This window comes from Ostreococcus tauri (genome assembly GCF_000214015.3).
Source record: "Ostreococcus tauri WGS project CAID00000000 data, contig chromosome 09, whole genome shotgun sequence".
Classification (NCBI taxonomy): domain Eukaryota; kingdom Viridiplantae; phylum Chlorophyta; class Mamiellophyceae; order Mamiellales; family Bathycoccaceae; genus Ostreococcus; species Ostreococcus tauri.
In genome coordinates, this window is record NC_014434.2 from 370,070 (window position 1) to 385,020 (window position 14,951).

General features: G+C 59.8%; 12 protein-coding genes across 12 annotated transcripts; 5 read left to right on the forward strand and 7 right to left on the reverse strand.

Annotated features, from left to right (window-relative positions):
- Positions 1–6: 6 nt before the first annotated feature.
- OT_ostta09g02360 (Adenylate kinase) lies at positions 7–846 on the reverse strand (the record flags this gene model as incomplete). The annotated part of the gene is made up of 1 exon (XM_003081181.2): positions 7–846. The coding sequence occupies one exon, from the start codon at positions 844–846 to the stop codon at positions 7–9; it is 840 nt and encodes a 279-aa protein (XP_003081229.2).
- A 158-nt stretch (positions 847–1,004) lies between these two features.
- OT_ostta09g02365 (Mpv17/PMP22) lies at positions 1,005–1,694 on the reverse strand (the record flags this gene model as incomplete). The annotated part of the gene is made up of 1 exon (XM_003081182.2): positions 1,005–1,694. One exon carries the CDS (start codon positions 1,692–1,694, stop codon positions 1,005–1,007), a length of 690 nt encoding a protein of 229 aa, XP_003081230.2.
- A 334-nt stretch (positions 1,695–2,028) lies between these two features.
- Positions 2,029–2,640, forward strand: OT_ostta09g02370 (unnamed product; the record flags this gene model as incomplete). The annotated part of the gene is made up of 1 exon (XM_003081183.2): positions 2,029–2,640. One exon carries the CDS (start codon positions 2,029–2,031, stop codon positions 2,638–2,640), a length of 612 nt encoding a protein of 203 aa, XP_003081231.2.
- Positions 2,641–2,702: 62 nt separating this feature from the next.
- OT_ostta09g02380 (Acyl-CoA N-acyltransferase) lies at positions 2,703–3,464 on the reverse strand (the record flags this gene model as incomplete). The annotated part of the gene is made up of 1 exon (XM_022983354.1): positions 2,703–3,464. One exon carries the CDS (start codon positions 3,462–3,464, stop codon positions 2,703–2,705), a length of 762 nt encoding a protein of 253 aa, XP_022839629.1.
- Positions 3,465–3,623: 159 nt separating this feature from the next.
- Positions 3,624–4,199, reverse strand: OT_ostta09g02390 (PIG-P; the record flags this gene model as incomplete). The annotated part of the gene is made up of 1 exon (XM_003081185.1): positions 3,624–4,199. The coding sequence occupies one exon, from the start codon at positions 4,197–4,199 to the stop codon at positions 3,624–3,626; it is 576 nt and encodes a 191-aa protein (XP_003081233.1).
- Positions 4,200–4,259: 60 nt separating this feature from the next.
- OT_ostta09g02400 (Rossmann-like alpha/beta/alpha sandwich fold) lies at positions 4,260–5,474 on the forward strand (the record flags this gene model as incomplete). Its single annotated transcript, XM_022983355.1, has 1 exon — positions 4,260–5,474. The coding sequence occupies one exon, from the start codon at positions 4,260–4,262 to the stop codon at positions 5,472–5,474; it is 1,215 nt and encodes a 404-aa protein (XP_022839630.1).
- A 137-nt stretch (positions 5,475–5,611) lies between these two features.
- On the reverse strand, positions 5,612–5,980 carry OT_ostta09g02410 (Cytochrome b-c1 complex subunit 7; the record flags this gene model as incomplete). The annotated part of the gene is made up of 1 exon (XM_003081187.1): positions 5,612–5,980. One exon carries the CDS (start codon positions 5,978–5,980, stop codon positions 5,612–5,614), a length of 369 nt encoding a protein of 122 aa, XP_003081235.1.
- Positions 5,981–6,215: 235 nt separating this feature from the next.
- Positions 6,216–8,912, forward strand: OT_ostta09g02420 (unnamed product; the record flags this gene model as incomplete). The annotated part of the gene is made up of 1 exon (XM_022983356.1): positions 6,216–8,912. One exon carries the CDS (start codon positions 6,216–6,218, stop codon positions 8,910–8,912), a length of 2,697 nt encoding a protein of 898 aa, XP_022839631.1.
- Positions 8,913–8,956: 44 nt separating this feature from the next.
- OT_ostta09g02430 (P-loop containing nucleoside triphosphate hydrolase) lies at positions 8,957–11,470 on the forward strand (the record flags this gene model as incomplete). Its single annotated transcript, XM_022983357.1, has 1 exon — positions 8,957–11,470. One exon carries the CDS (start codon positions 8,957–8,959, stop codon positions 11,468–11,470), a length of 2,514 nt encoding a protein of 837 aa, XP_022839632.1.
- A 176-nt stretch (positions 11,471–11,646) lies between these two features.
- On the forward strand, positions 11,647–12,456 carry OT_ostta09g02440 (Protein of unknown function DUF3611; the record flags this gene model as incomplete). Its single annotated transcript, XM_003081189.1, has 1 exon — positions 11,647–12,456. The coding sequence occupies one exon, from the start codon at positions 11,647–11,649 to the stop codon at positions 12,454–12,456; it is 810 nt and encodes a 269-aa protein (XP_003081237.1).
- Positions 12,457–12,589: 133 nt separating this feature from the next.
- Positions 12,590–13,945, reverse strand: OT_ostta09g02450 (Serine/threonine-protein kinase, active site; the record flags this gene model as incomplete). The annotated part of the gene is made up of 1 exon (XM_003081190.2): positions 12,590–13,945. One exon carries the CDS (start codon positions 13,943–13,945, stop codon positions 12,590–12,592), a length of 1,356 nt encoding a protein of 451 aa, XP_003081238.2.
- Positions 13,946–14,109: 164 nt separating this feature from the next.
- On the reverse strand, positions 14,110–14,934 carry OT_ostta09g02460 (CAAX amino terminal protease; the record flags this gene model as incomplete). Its single annotated transcript, XM_003081191.2, has 1 exon — positions 14,110–14,934. One exon carries the CDS (start codon positions 14,932–14,934, stop codon positions 14,110–14,112), a length of 825 nt encoding a protein of 274 aa, XP_003081239.2.
- Between the last annotated feature and the right edge of the window lie 17 nt (positions 14,935–14,951).

Consider the following 14,951-nt stretch of genomic DNA (forward strand, 5'->3'; position numbering starts at 1 on the left):
ACGCAGTCACCGTCGACGAAGGATGTCGATGATGTGCTTAAGAAGCATCGGCGTCGTCTCGGGAATCCCCCCCATGATTGGGAATTCGCTCAGAAGACCTTTATTTCGGTAGTACTCCTCGACTGGGATCGTCGCTTTCTTGTACACGTCCAGGCGCGCGCGGACGACGTCCTCCGTATCGTCCGCACGTTGCGTCATCTTTCCAAGACACGCCTCGGGCGGGTTCAGGGGCGGCATCACGATCGTGGGCTCACCTTCTTTTTCGCTTCGAATTACCGCGATGTTAAACGCCTTGCCGCACTCCCCGCACTCGCGTCGTCCGCAACATTTTTCGACCAAGATGTCCTCGCGAAGCGTCAGGTTCAGCGCCGACGTCACCTCCACCATGTCGTTCAACCGTTCCGCCTGCGGCACCGTTCGCGGGAACCCATCGAGCAAGAACCCTCTTTCGCCGTCTTTCTTCCCCTTTTCGATTCGCAACCTCAAAATTTCCAACACCGTCTCATCCGGGACGAGCGCGCCCGCCGCCGCGAGCGCGCGCATCTCCTTTCCGATCGCCGTCTCCCCCTTGATCTCCGCGCGGACTAAATCACCCATGGACACGTGCGGGATCTTCATTTGTTTCGCCACTCTCGACGCGTACGTCCCTTTTCCCACGCCGGGGGCGCCTAAGAAGACCCAGTTTAATTTTTTGCCGGCCGCCACAACCTCGTCGCAGGTTTTGGTGAGTTCGTTTCTCAGCGCGTCCACGGCGTCGCCGGTGGCGTCGAAGGGCGACGGCTGAGCGCTGAACGCGCGCGCGCATCGCGCGAGAGGTTTGGTCAATCTCACGCGGCTCTGCATCATGCGTCGATGGGTGCGGATGTGGATAAGCCAGAGATTATTTATTTCACCGAAGAGGACGCGGCTCGACGCGGCCGTGGACGCGACGACGCGCGCGACGAGTTTTGACTACGACTATGAATACTATGAATATCAATACGAACTATGTCATGCATGTCTGCCTATCGAGCCTTCTCCCGCGCGCTGGCGACGACGATTGCGCCGTCGGCGCCTCGGTCGAGCGGCGCCGAGTTTGCGTTCACCACGTGCGACATGTACGCGTTCCACGCCACCCCGGCCACGTTCAAAGCCAATATGCGCCACTTTGTCGGCACGTACGCGAAATTCACCGCGTTCGCGAACGGCCAGAACATCGTTCCCGCGAGAATCGTGTCCACAAACTTCTCCTCGAGCTGCTCTCTCGCGCGCGTCGCCGGCGCCTCCCATCCCTCCAAATACGCCATCGCGACAAAGAATAACACCGTGTACGACGGGAACAACATCGTGTGTCCGATCGCAACCTTCTTCACCACCGTTCGCGCGCACGTTCCGCCGCCCACGCGCCGTTCGAGCTCCTTGAACGCGTAGTGAAAGAACGGTCCGTGCACCGTCGCGCCGACGGCGAAAAACCTCGCCGTGCGCGTCGCGTCGTGTTCGAATCCCAGCACCGACGTCGTCGTCGACGCCCACGATGCACGCGCGCGCGACGCCGTCGTCGACGCCGCCCTCGCCGTCGTCGACGTCGTCGCCGTCGTCGTCGTCGTCGTCGTCGTCGTCGTCGCGAGCGATGCGTCCTCTCGCATCCGCGTCGTCCCATCCATTCCCTCGTCCCTCGTCCCCGCGCGTTGACACACCGCGTCACCGATCGCCATGACGCACGCCGACGTCGCGGCGCTCCGCCACATCGGACGCGCGGACATCGCGCGCGCGCGGTGTGTCGCGCGCGCGCGTCGACCGCATCGACGCCGTAACTTCACACGCCGACGCCGTGCGATGCTTCGCGCGCGCGCGCACGCGCGACCGACGCGCGCGCGCGCGCAGACGCGACCGGGGCCGCGCGCGCGCGCGCACGCGCGGTCGGGGCCGCGGACGCGGGCGCGCGCGCGTGGACTCGGGAAGGATGACGACGCGAACGGTGACGGGAATGACGACGGGAACGACGACGCGGTGACGTCGGCGGACGCGCTGCGACGGGCCGTGGACGCGATGACGTCGGCGACGGGGGGTGACGCGAGCGTGCGAGAGGAGCTGGAGGTGGAGTTGCGGCTGCGAGGGAAGATTTATCGGGCGGAGAAGGAATTGGATGCGAAGAAGGAGGAGATTCGCGAGCTGGGCGACGCGAGCAAGACGAACATCGACGCCGAGGCGGGGGTGGCGAAGGATCGGAATTCGTTAGAGCTTGGGATGATCGCGGGTGAGCTCGATGCGGAGTTGGCGGCGTTGGCGGACGAGGCGCAGGCGGCGAGGGAGAGGAACGCGCGAGTGAAGCGAGAAATTGAAGACCTGGCGGAGGAGTTGTTAGGGCGCGGTAGGGGAACGCGAAGACGCGAGGACGCGCCCGCGCCGGGATCGCTGGCGGATATGAAGGCGCGAGCGGCGGAGGCGGAGGCGGAGGCGGTGGATAAGAGGATGCAGGCGACGCTTGAGGAGACGCAGCGCGCGACGACGTACACCATGGTTTTGCTTTTGTTATCCTTCTTGGGATTCACGCTCTTGGCGGAGGGGGCGTACGATAAGTTCTGCGCCGTTCTTGCCGCGCTCGCGCTCGTCGCGTATCAATCCAGGGCGGAACTTCAGGCGAAGAGCAAGGGAAAGTGACGCGCGCGGGCGTCGCGACAGACTCGATGAATACGTTGTATTGAGATCTAAGAGACTCTACATCATCCATACGGCGCTGAGTCGTACCTAAACTGCATAGCGACGACACGTTTGTCGAACACCTTTTCTCGGAAGCCCATCGTTTCATACATTTTGACCACTCGACCCTCCGAGTAGAGTCCGACGTTGCAGATTTCCTCATCCAAGACGCGTTCGACCAGACGCTCCATCAACCCTCGACCGATGCCGTGCCTTTGCCACGCAGGCGACACCGCGACGTCCCATATCGTCGCAGTGAACGTCCCGTCGCTCGTCGCCCGAGCGAACCCGACGACTTGTCCCGCACGAGCGAACCGACTGTTCCTCGTCGTCGTCGCCCATATCGCCGCGTGCGAGTTATCCACCGCCTTCTCCAACTTCTCCCTCGCCCGAGCGCTGAACCCGACGCTGACGAAGAGCTGATTCAACGCCTCGAAATCCCGACTCTCGCGCTTTACGCAGCCATCGAAATCGAACCGCACGCCCATGTCCTCAAAGTACGCGTCCGGTCGCGATATCCCCAACCTCAGCTCGTTCGCGTCTCGCATCGATCGCACGGCGTCGTCGGCGCCTAATATTCCGTCGCTCGCGTCGGCTCGCTGCTTATCGACGCTGGACATGCGATTCGGGTCCTCGGGGACGTTTATGAATGGATTCCACGCCGGGAACGCTCGCATCTTCACTCGCGTCGCTCTCTCGCGGTGCGTCGCGTGCGAGCGAGCGAGTGGCGACGACGACGTCGACGGCGCGCAGGACATCGACGCGCGCGCAGTGCGCGCGGACATGGCGAGACGAAGAGCGAAGCGCGAGTGAACGTGTGAGGATTACCCGCGCGCGGGACGACGGGACGGCGCGCGGGACGACGGGACGTTCGCTCGATGAGCTACGATTCTACGATACTCTAACACACACGCGCGCGAGAGAAACAATACCATCGCGTTCACTCAGGAGGCGCGCCGCGACCTCGACCGCGTGCGCCGTCCAGGCGTCTCCTCGCTTCTCCTCGCGCGTTCTTCCTCCTCCGCCGCCTCAAACTCTCGTCGCTTAAACATCCTACGCGTGATCTCGTACTGCACGATATCGCGAAACAGCGGCACGACGTGCGTCGCTTCCTTCGGGAACGGCTCGAAATGTTCGTCGTCCGCTTCATCCAACACGTACTCCGAGCGGTCGGCGGCCCGTTGCCCGAAGCGCTCGTCGAAATCTGCCGGCGTCGCCATCAGATTCAAACACTCGTACCCCAGGAGCGCGTAAATGCACGCGGCGATGAGCCAGATGGGAAACACCCGCGCGTAGTGCTTCGCCGCTTTCCCCGACGGCGCGCCGAGGCGCTCGAGCGCGTCGTCGGAAGCGAAGAGGCAGAATAACCAGAGCGCGAATCCAACCGCGGTGAGACACATCGACGCGAACCCGTACGCCTCGCTCGGTGAGACGTCACGAAGTTCGTCGACATCGTTCGTGGCGTCATCGGGCGTCGCGTTCGCCGACGCCGCGCGCGGTTCGGCGGCGCGCGCGGGCATCGAGGACGAATGTATAAATACGTCGAAAAGCGATGCGCGCGTCAGTGACTGACGCGCGCGATGTCCCCGCCGACGCTCGTGCTCGGCGCCCTCGTCGGCGCGCTCGCGAAGACATTGGTCGATCGCGTCGGTGAACGTCGAAGCGTCGGCGATGACGCGCAAAAAGGTCGAGCGGGCGGTGATGAAAGTATTCGTGATGACAAAGCCGCAGCCGAGACGCCGCGCGTCTCGACGACGGAGACGAGGCGTAAAACGGTGGTGTACATGGATGGGTGCTTCGACACGATGCACTACGGACACGCGAACGCGCTGAGGCAGGCGCGGGCGTGCGGGGACGTGTTGTTGGTGGGCGTGGTGAACGACGCGGAGATTCGTCGGTGCAAAGGACCGCCGGTGTGCGACGAGGTAGAGCGATTGGAGATGGTGCGCGCGTGTAAGTGGGTGGACGATGTTATTGAGGACGTACCGTATGAGGTTACGGATGAGTTCACGGATGAGTTGTTCGAGAAGCACGGTGTGGATTACGTCGTGCACGGCGACGACCCGTGTCTGCTGCCGGACGGGACGGACGCGTACGCGTACCCAAAGAGAATAGGGAAATATAAGGAGATCAAACGCACGGAGGGGGTGAGCACGACGGATATCGTAGGGCGGTTGCTTCGCATGGGCGCTCGAGCGGCTGGGGAGGAGGTAAAGGAGGAAGAAAAGGAGGCTACGTTTTGTACGACGAGCTCGCGCATCGCGCAGTTTGGAACGACGCGCGCCATTCCGGCGGACGCCAAGGTCGTGTACGTCCACGGCGCATTTGACGTGTTCAACCGTGGTCACATCGATCTGTTACGGCGCGCCAAGACGCTCGGGGACTTCGTGCTCGTGGGTGTGCACGCCGACGCCGAGGTTCGATCGAGACGCGGCGCGGACCATCCGGTGCTCAACGAAAAGGAGCGCGCACTGAGCGTTTTAGCCTGCCGATACGCGGATGAGGTCGTCATCGGCGCTCCGATGAAGATTACGCACGATTTATTGACCACGTTCAACGTCGCCGTCGTTGTCGCCGAAGACGAGGACGAATACTTGATCGGCGGCGAAGATGTCAACGCGCTCGCGATGAAGCGCGGCGTGTTCCGCCGTGTTGATCGCGAACACGACTGCTCGGTGCTCACCGTGGCGAAGCGAATCATGGAAAATCGCGCCGAGTTCGAGGCTCGCAACGCACGAAAAGTGAAGAGCGAATCGGCGTACTACGCCCAAAAGGCGCACGTCGCCGAGACGTGAGCGTGTCGCTCCGTCACTCGACCCCCTCTCGCTCGACGCGCGCGCGCCGCGTACGCGCCCATCGACGTGAAGCGAACGTCTAAAATATTTACACCGATGAAACCTAAAACGCGATTCGTTTCGTACCAACCAATCGTCTACGGGATCTGTCTGTTATACGGCTGTCCTTGGCCCAGCGCCGCGCGCTCCGCGCGCTCCCGCTTCACCTGCGCCACGATCGGCGTCAGATAAAAATCAAACGGCGTCTGCAGCGCCTGCTCTTCCTTGGACAAATACGCGTGCTTCATCGAGAGATCAATCGCGCGCTTCAACCGCTGCGCCCGCATGTCCCGCGCCTCCGGCGTCAGCCGTTTCAGCGCCTCACCGACGTCCAGATCTTGGCCCTCGTCCAGGAGATCGTCGTACCGCAGGCCAACTTTTCGGAGTTCGTTCCCGACCTGCGCCTTGTACGACTTGGACAACGCGTCGAGCCACGGTTCGAACATGCGCGCGAGCGCTCGGGACATCGCGACGAAGCGCGCGCGTCGCGGTGTCGCGCGTGCGCGTCGAGGGGCGATCGATCGCGCGCGGGGCCGGACGCGCGGCGACCGATGCGTATTCAAAGAATTTTAAGCCGATACGTGCGTCTGTGTATACATGGGCGTGTGTCTCGTCGTATACGACACGCGTCGTCGGCGCGGCGTTCGGCGCACGGCGCGACGCGCGACGCGGCGACGCGCGACGTCGAGACCGCCCGTCGCGATGTCTCCCGTCGACGACGACGACGACGCGCCGAAGCGTCGGGCGCGCGCGGCGCTGAAGGTGGTCGAGAGCGCGTCGACGGCTGTGGAAAGAATGCGAGACGGTTTGAAATCCGCGTCGCGGGATGATTTCAACGACGCGCTCGACGCGTTGCGACGATCGAGGGCGCGCGCGCGGTGGTTCGACGTCGTGGAGGATGATGTGGAGGCGTCGTCCACGGGTGCGGCGATCGGGCGGGAGGTGACGGCGGCGATCGAGCGGGGGGAGGATTACGGGACTTTTTGGCTGTCGACGAGCGGACGAAGCGCGCGACGGCGCGCGGAGGAGGGGACGTGCGTCGAGCGGGCGTGCGGGGCGATGTTTGAATCGTGTGTTGGATTGAGACAGCGCGAGTACGAGGTTTCGGCGACGTGCATGGCGAGCGGGACGAGAGATCGGTCGAAACCGCGGGATTTGCTGGAGGATGGCGGAGACGACGCGAGCGGGACGAGCGGGACGACGGTCGTGAGATTAGAGAGTGTGAGCGATGCGGTCGCGGCGTACGAGGACGCGATGCATCGGGCGCAGAGTGTTTTCGTAGAGGGCGGGGTCGAGGTCGATCGGCACGTCGTATTTACTCTTCGTTTGAAGCTCTGGAGTGACGCAGAGACAGCGACGGAGACAGAGTCAGAGGATGAGCCTGTCGTCACACGCGTGCATTTCGTCTTTGTGGCGCCGTACGTTCCATCCGCCGGGATCATTGGAGGAGCTGGAAAGGTCGATCGCGCCGCGCGAATCGACTGTACACGATCGTTGGCGGCGCTCATGGCGGTGCTACGATCGCTTGATTCGCACACGTCGGACAGCGCGTCGCGACAAATCAAAGCGTGGCGTGAGTCTCCTCTGACGCGTTTGATGTGGACGTGCGGGATGCTCAACCTTCATTGTGCGACGTTATACGCGGTTTGTGAGAACGTCCTGTGTCACGCGGTGGAAGACGACGAGACTTCGCCTCTCGTTTTGCCACCCGCGGTGGAGGGTGTACTGAAATTTGCTCTGCAACTGAAGGAAACTGTGGAAGACAGCGAACCGACACCGCGGACGCGGAATCCGCCGGTGCCGACACCACCGAGAGTGCATACATCCGTGAAGTCGAGAGAGCCGACGTCATCGGTCGCGGATCGCAGGACGAGATTAACGCGCGCGGACACCGTGACGTGGAGGCGCGCACCTACCGGCGAAGCGCGCCGTTCGGTGACACCTGCGCCGGCGGATGGCATGCCGGAATCTTCGCAGGGTGAAAAGATCACGCTCGAACAAGTGGATGCAATAGCGCGATTTATTCGAACGCATGCGAGCGGGTTGAGTGGAAGACGCATGGAGGGAACAATGCGAAGGTTGATGACGGAGTGGACGCAGATGTCCCAGTCGTACGAAACTATACTTGAGGACTTTGGAACGCTCGAGGAACAGCTCGCGGCGGCACAGCTGCGCGAGGACGAGGCAGTCGAGTACGCTGAACAGATTACCTCCGACCTTGCGGTGACTTCGCGGTGGTGCGAGAGCTTGGAGGAGGAAAAGGCTGGTGTTCCGGCGCGCATCAAACAGGCGGCGATGGAGGCCGAACGCGTGGCCATCGCGCGCGCAGACGCGTTGGAGAAACGCGTGAAGGAACTCGAAGCACAGCTTGTTAGAAATTCCGTACCTGAGATGGAGCGTGTGAGGGACGAGGCTGAACGCGCGGCGAAGGAAGCGATAGAGAAGTACGAGCAGGAGTTGGAGAAACGCGTGAGCATTCAAGGCACACTCGAGGGAGTGATCGGCACGCAGCGTACTCTTCAGGAGGAAATTGAGTCCGTTCGACGCGAATTAGAAACGAGCGAGCGCGCTCGTAAGGCGGAGCGCGAAGAGACCGAACGTGTTCGGAATGACCTTCGTCAGCGTTACGAAGTCGAGGGAGAGTTGCGCAACCGAATCGCCGAATCAGAGCAATCGCACGAAAAGAGCATGAGGGCTGCGCGGCAAGCGACAGTCGAGCGCGAAGACGAGCTCAACGATATGCGTCGTCAGAGAGACGACGCACTTCACAAGGTACACCAGAAGGAGGAGGAAATTGTCGAAGCAAGAGCGAATGCTCGAGCAAGTTCATTAAACGCGGAGGTAGCGCAATCGGCTTTGAGTGACGCGAAGGAGGTGCAGCAAAAGAACGCGAAGGAAATTGAGGCGCTAAAGCTGCGAAACTCTGATTTGATCGTTGAGATCAAGCACGCGAAGCGAGAGCTCGAAGAGACCTGTATCGCTCTTAATAACGTCAAGGAGAAGTTGGAAGAACTAGAGGACGGCTCAGAGGAAATGATCCAGAAACGACGCGAGATCGATGACGAAGTGCACCGTCTGAAACTCACCGTCGCAGACCTCGAAGCGAAGAATAAGTCCATAGAAATGGATCGCGAGGTCGCGTATGAAGCGGCGGACGTCGCTCGCATGGAGCACGCGAAGATCATGGCATCGGTACTGGATTTGACGGAGGAAGTCTCGCGTCTACAGTCATCGCTCTTTGCAGCGCAAGAAACCACGCGCGTACTGTTAGACGAGGAAGCGGCTCGTCTGAAACAACTCGTGCCGCCTGTTCCAGACAACGAGTACGTTAGCCCGGAATGGTTGCGCGACACTAGCTGGCATCAAAACCAAGCACGATCCCTCGCGTCGGCATCGTGACAACGCGCGCGTTTGTAACATACTTCACTCTGAGGCGCTCTCCAATGTCCGACGATGTCCCGCACATCGAAGACACCGCAAACGTGTTCCTAGCCGTGTACGCCGCGCGAGGTGGCACGATCGGCTTCAGCGTGTACGATAGGGACGCAAACATGCTTGCACTGACTCAGGGCGTAGACATCGCAGAGGATGGCGATGAAGAAGAAAGTTTACGAACGTACATCGCGCGAACCGTTCAAGCCGACGTCGTGTACTGCTCGGATGAGCTCAAAAGCAAGTTGGAAGAGATATTTGCCAGAGAAGGAGACCGCGTGCCATTCGTCGTCGGCGTGACACGTCGTATGTTTCCGAAGCCAGTCGAGTCGATGAACATGCTCTGCAACGTCGGCGGGTTTGCAAGTCGAGGAGAACTGGCGTCGTGCGTCGAGTTACACGACTCCGATGCCGCAATAACAGCCGCTGGTGCGCTGATATCCGCGATGAAAAAGAACGAGGGGCTCGCACTCGCGCTCTCGACGATTCCAGCGACAGTACAGGAGTTGTCCATATCGAGTTACATGAAGATCGATCCAGAGTCGCTTTGCGCCATCGGGATCTTTGTACCCGATGAATTTCGTGAGGTATCCGCGAAGTGCGAGCGATTCAAGAAAGACGTGAACCAAATCTTCCTAGATTCTGTATCCACAAGAGGTGGTAAAAGACTCCTCGAGACGTGGATGAAGAGGCCACTTCTGAATATGCCTGCCTTGCAGGAGCGTCGTGACTGCGTCGAACATCTCGTAAAATCTGGTTGCGTCGACGTTTTGAGAAAAGGAATGACAGCGTCATTAGACGCAGACACCATTCTTATGAAGTTCACGACAGAGGCACGACAGTCCAAGACGGATTGGACGAGATTGGCCAACTTCTTTAAAGCCGCCTCGTCGTTTTATGATGTTCTGTGTGAGATGTACCTGGACGAAACCACCAACGTCATATCGACGACAGTGACTCCAGCAGCCATTCAAGACTTCATCGACTGCGCCAAGTATAGGTTACCGAAGTTGAAGTCGCTCGTCGAGCGCTGCATCGATGTCGACGAGATTTACCTTTTGACAGAGCACGATTCGCCCACGCTGACGTCGTACGTTCGTTCGGGCGTGTGTCGAGAGCTCGATGAACTACGCTCCGTGCATCACGGTCTACCAGCTCTTCTTGAACACGTTTTAAAGATCGAGTTAGAGCGGGTTCCATCTTTTCTGCGTAGAGACGAGTGGCTCGCGAAGCTCTCAGTGGAGTATTTGCCTCAGGTTGGGTATCTTTTGAGAAGTGTAGGGATAATTCCCGTCTCCGTTCTCGAAGAAATGGGATGGAAGCACGTGTTCGATGAAGGCGAAGAGTCGTTCTACGAGTTCGACGCAGGCTTACGGCTGGCAAGTGAGATCGGAGACATTCTGTTCTCCATCTGCGATCTACAAGGGCGGCTCTTGAATGAACTCAGAATAGAAATCTTAAAGCACGCCACTTTGTTTCGCGATTTGTCAAGGTGCATCAGTGAACTGGACGTCCTGCTAAGTTTCGCCGACGTAGCGATAAACTATAACATGGTGCGCCCGATACTCGTCGACGATGAAACGCTGAAGATTGAGGGCGGTCGGCACATCCTATACGAATCGTTTATCGACCATCAGTTTGTGCCTAACGATATCGAGCTGCCTTCCGATCGCGATCGAGTTGTCATCATAACTGGACCAAATGGCAGCGGGAAGACGGTGGCTCTGCAAACTATCGGCTTGATCACGTACTTAGCACACATCGGGTCGTTTGTTCCCGCAAACAGAGCGACCGTTGGTCTAACGGATCGGATTTTCACAGGAATGGTCAACTTCAAAGATGACGCCGCAACAAAAACCAAAGTGAGCGAATCATCATTTACTTACGCGCTCAATCGTGTGTCTCGAATGATAAACAACGCCACCGATCGGTCTCTATGTCTCATCGACGAGTTTGGGACACAGACTAGGAGTGATACCGGTGCAGCTCTCTTGGCGGCCATTGCCGAGTATTTCGCGGAGACGGAAGCGCCACCGAAATGTCTCTTCACCACGCACTTCAGGGAAATTTGTGACCCGGCGATAGTGGGACCGATTCCTCGATTCATCACGCACATGCGCATGCGTGCCATAGTCAATGTGTCCGAAGCCGCCGCCGACGACGAAGATGAATCTGTCGCCTTGACTTTCATCCTCGAACCGGGTGTTGCCGATTCCTCATACGCCATTGAGACGTTCAAGCTCATTGGCATGGAAAAGGACCCTGAAGGTCGAGAATTCATAAAACGTTTTCAATATCTCATCGACCGCGAAGATCGCGCGCGACGCGGCGAGAAGGTCGAACCGATCGACCCCTGGGGTGACGAAGATCAGGACGAGCGACAGAAAGTCTTCGACGCCATCGCCAGTCGGGCGCTCGCCGTCGCCGACGATCTCACCGAAGAAAACGCCCGCGCTTTCGTCGAGTGGTTCGACACCGCGCTCGTCATCGATCGCTTTCTCGTCCCGAGCTTTAAGGATCCATGATTCTCGAACCGACGTGCCCTATGCTTCCATTCTAAGTGCCACGCGCGTGCAACCCGACCCATCATCAATCTTCCTATTTGTAACTGAATTGACGTCACCGCGTCAAGAAACTCCACACACGCCTCCGTGCGCCCCGAACTTGCGTCTCGCTCGCTCGCGAATAAACGCCCGATCTCATGATCGCCGCGATCGCGTCGCCCCGGACCGCTGTGCCTCCCCGCGCCGTGCGCGTGCGAGCGCAATCCACCAAGGGATGCGTCGTCAGTCATCGACCGACCGCACTCGAATCTCGCTCGAACGTGCGTCTCGTTCGCCGTGAAGGCGTCGTGGACGGGTTCTTCGGAAGAACACGATTATCCTCGGTCGTCGTGCGCGCTACGGACGACGACGCGATCGCCAAGGGCGACGACGAGGCGGTGGCAAACATCTCGCGGAAAGTGGCGCGCACGGCGCGCGCGTGCAAGACTCTCGGACGATGGGCGTTCTGGTCGCAGCTCGTGTTGACCACGATCGCGGCGGTGATCGTGGTATTTTCGTTCCTGTATAAGGGGTTGACGAAGAGCACGGACGCGGGGTTGTACTTCATCCTGTTTGGATTAATCGCCGGGTACTTCACGACGTTTTGGTCGCTGGGCATCGTGCGCCTGGGCGATAAGCTCCGCAAGGGGGCGAAGGATCTCGATCAGGTACCACCGAGGACGGATGTCATTCGCACCCTCTCCACCGGGCTCACGGTGAACGTCATCGGGCTTGGGGCGACGATCATCGGTTTGCAAGCAACGACGGGGATGTTATTCGCCAAGACGCTCACAGCGGCGGCACAAATGCCCATGTATGGCGCCCCAGTCGTTGGCACCGGCGCGGCATTGGACATCTTCTTGGTTCAGGCGGCGTCGAACGCGATGCTCGGCCACTGGTTCGGGCTCGCTGCGAGTTTGTGGCTTCTGAGAACTGTCAACTTGCCTTCTCCCACGAAGGCTGCGTGAGCAGAAGTACGGTAGCGTTTAATGTAATTCACAAAAGATGTCAAGCGAAAAAACAGAATCGATTCCCTTTCTAATTCGCATCGATTTCCATGAGTTCACGACGAGCTACGTGGATATTCATCATTAATGAGAATTAAAATTGCAGCCATCGGTGCTCTAACATTTTTTCGGCAGTCGCACGTTTCGATGGGTTGAAGTCTAGCATCGGCACCAAAAAATCGCTCAAATCCTTAGCATCCTTCTCGGGCATATTGTACTTTTCTATAAGCACGCGCTCGCACGGCCAAAACTTGAGTGAACGAATGTGTCGAAGCTCGCCGCTTCGGTTGAAGAACTCTTTACTGTACTTGCCGGACAACGCGAGGTGCTTAGGCATGCGACCGACGAGCTCCATCATGAGTGCCAAATGATCCTCGTCGCGATCGTAATCTTTTCCACTTCGTGGATCGAACAACACGTCCCCCGTGGCGAGCTCGAACACGATGCACGCGAGACTCCAAATGTCGGCACTCGTGTCGTACTTCGCGCCGAGAATAACTTCCGGAGCTCGATACTGCCTCGTCTGAATGTCCTGCGTGAACTGACGGTCAACCCAACACGCGTTTCCTAAGTCGCAAATTTTCGCGTCCAGACGCTTGAGCAAGCTGTATGGCAGCAAATCGACGCAATCAATGTCGTCCTCTGAGTTTGTCTCCTTTGACGTGTCGTTCTCAACCTGCCCGGACTCGCGCTTCGATGACGCCACGTCTAGGCGTTCGATTTGATCCACCAACGTCGGCGTCCCCGCCTTGACGTCCTTCCGCGGGTCGACAACTTTATTCTTGGACTTTCGTCCTCGCTTCTTCTCCGGGAGCGCCAGGGTCAACAACACGTTCTCCGGCTTCAGATCGGTGTGAATTATGTTCTTCACATCGTGCAAGTACCTTAATCCGCGAAGCATCGCCCGCGTCAGCGCCTTCACCCCTAACAGAGGCACCCCTAAGTACTCGTATCGCTTGATCAGCGTCAACAAGTTATCCCCCAACACGTCGAACACCATGCACACGTGCGTCCCATTCGGCCCTTGATGGGTGAAGTGATCGTGTAATCTCACTACGTTATCACTCCCCAGCTCTCTTTCCTCGGCGCTCGCCGCTTGATCTTTACACTGGGTCAAGATTTCGATCTCATCCTTCGCCGCCTCGGTGTAACTCCCGCTCGACTTCTGAATCTTCAGCGCCCTGTACGTCACCTTTCCGTTCATCTCACGTCCCGACCCGACGTCTTCGACGAGCCAACACGTGGAGAAGTGTCCCCACCCGAGCTTACGCCGAACGACGTAGCGATCGTCGCCGTAGCGTTCGCCCAGTTGCACGGGGTGGTAGCCGCCTCGCTTGTATCCATCCGCGCCCTCGTCCTCGGACGACGACGCGGAGGCGCGGTCGGAGGTGGAGGACCCGTCTTCGGGCGCACTCGTGGACACGTTCGAGCCGTCGCGCGCGGTGGACATGGCGCACGCGGGCGCGCGCGCGCGCGAGTGCAGACGCGGGAGATGTGGAATCATCGTGAAGTTTGGGTTTGACGACTCAGGACTCAACGCTATTGAGACTCCAAGCAGAGGGCGCCGCGGGGCGCGACGCGCCGGGCGGCGGGCGGCAGGCGGTGACGAAGGAATCAGAACCGAACGAGCACGCAGAGCGCACCGATGACGCCGAGAGCGGTGATGATCGTCCGTCGTCTTCGCTCGCCGAGGGGTGGAATCGTGGGTGGGCCGATGAGGTTGCACGCGGCGTGACACGTCGTCGCCGCGACGAGCGATTCCGTGCGGACGAAGACGCGACTCGCTAGGGCGCCGAACGCCGAGGTGTACGCGAGCTGGTTGCGCGTGGAGCGAAGAGCGAGCGCGAATGATGCCCCTCTGGCGCGCATGGCGAAGAAGTGGTGGGCGTGTGCGAGGGCGAAGAGCGCGGTGGACCACGCGGACGCCGCGAGCGCGGATGCTCCGGACGCGCGCATCGTCGCCGTAGCGCACGCGCGAAAAACCAACTCTTCCATCAACGGCGCGTGCGCGAAATCCCGCACATTCATCCACATCGTTCGTCCACTCGACGTGAGCTCGCGATATCGCCCACATCTCGCCGTGGAGCTCGTCCACTCCCCCGCCAAGAGCGTCAACGCCACGACTAAACCGTACGCGCACGCGCGCCACGCGCCCATCCTCGGACTCAATCCCAACGCCCGCCGCATCGACCCCCACCGCTCGCGGTCGAACGCGTCGATGAACGCCACATCAACCCCACCCTCGCCTCTCGCGATCGCCCAGATCGCGAGAGCGACCGAGACGATCGAACTCGTCGTCGTTGTCAGAAAACGCCGAGCGATCACCTCCGTCGAGTCCCTATCGCTCTTGAGCGTCGACGCGCGCCCGCCGTAGAGCGTGAGCACGTACACCGCAACGATTACCGCGGTCGCGACGTATCCGTCGAGCGCGCGAGTCATCGGACGAGTGCCCGCGC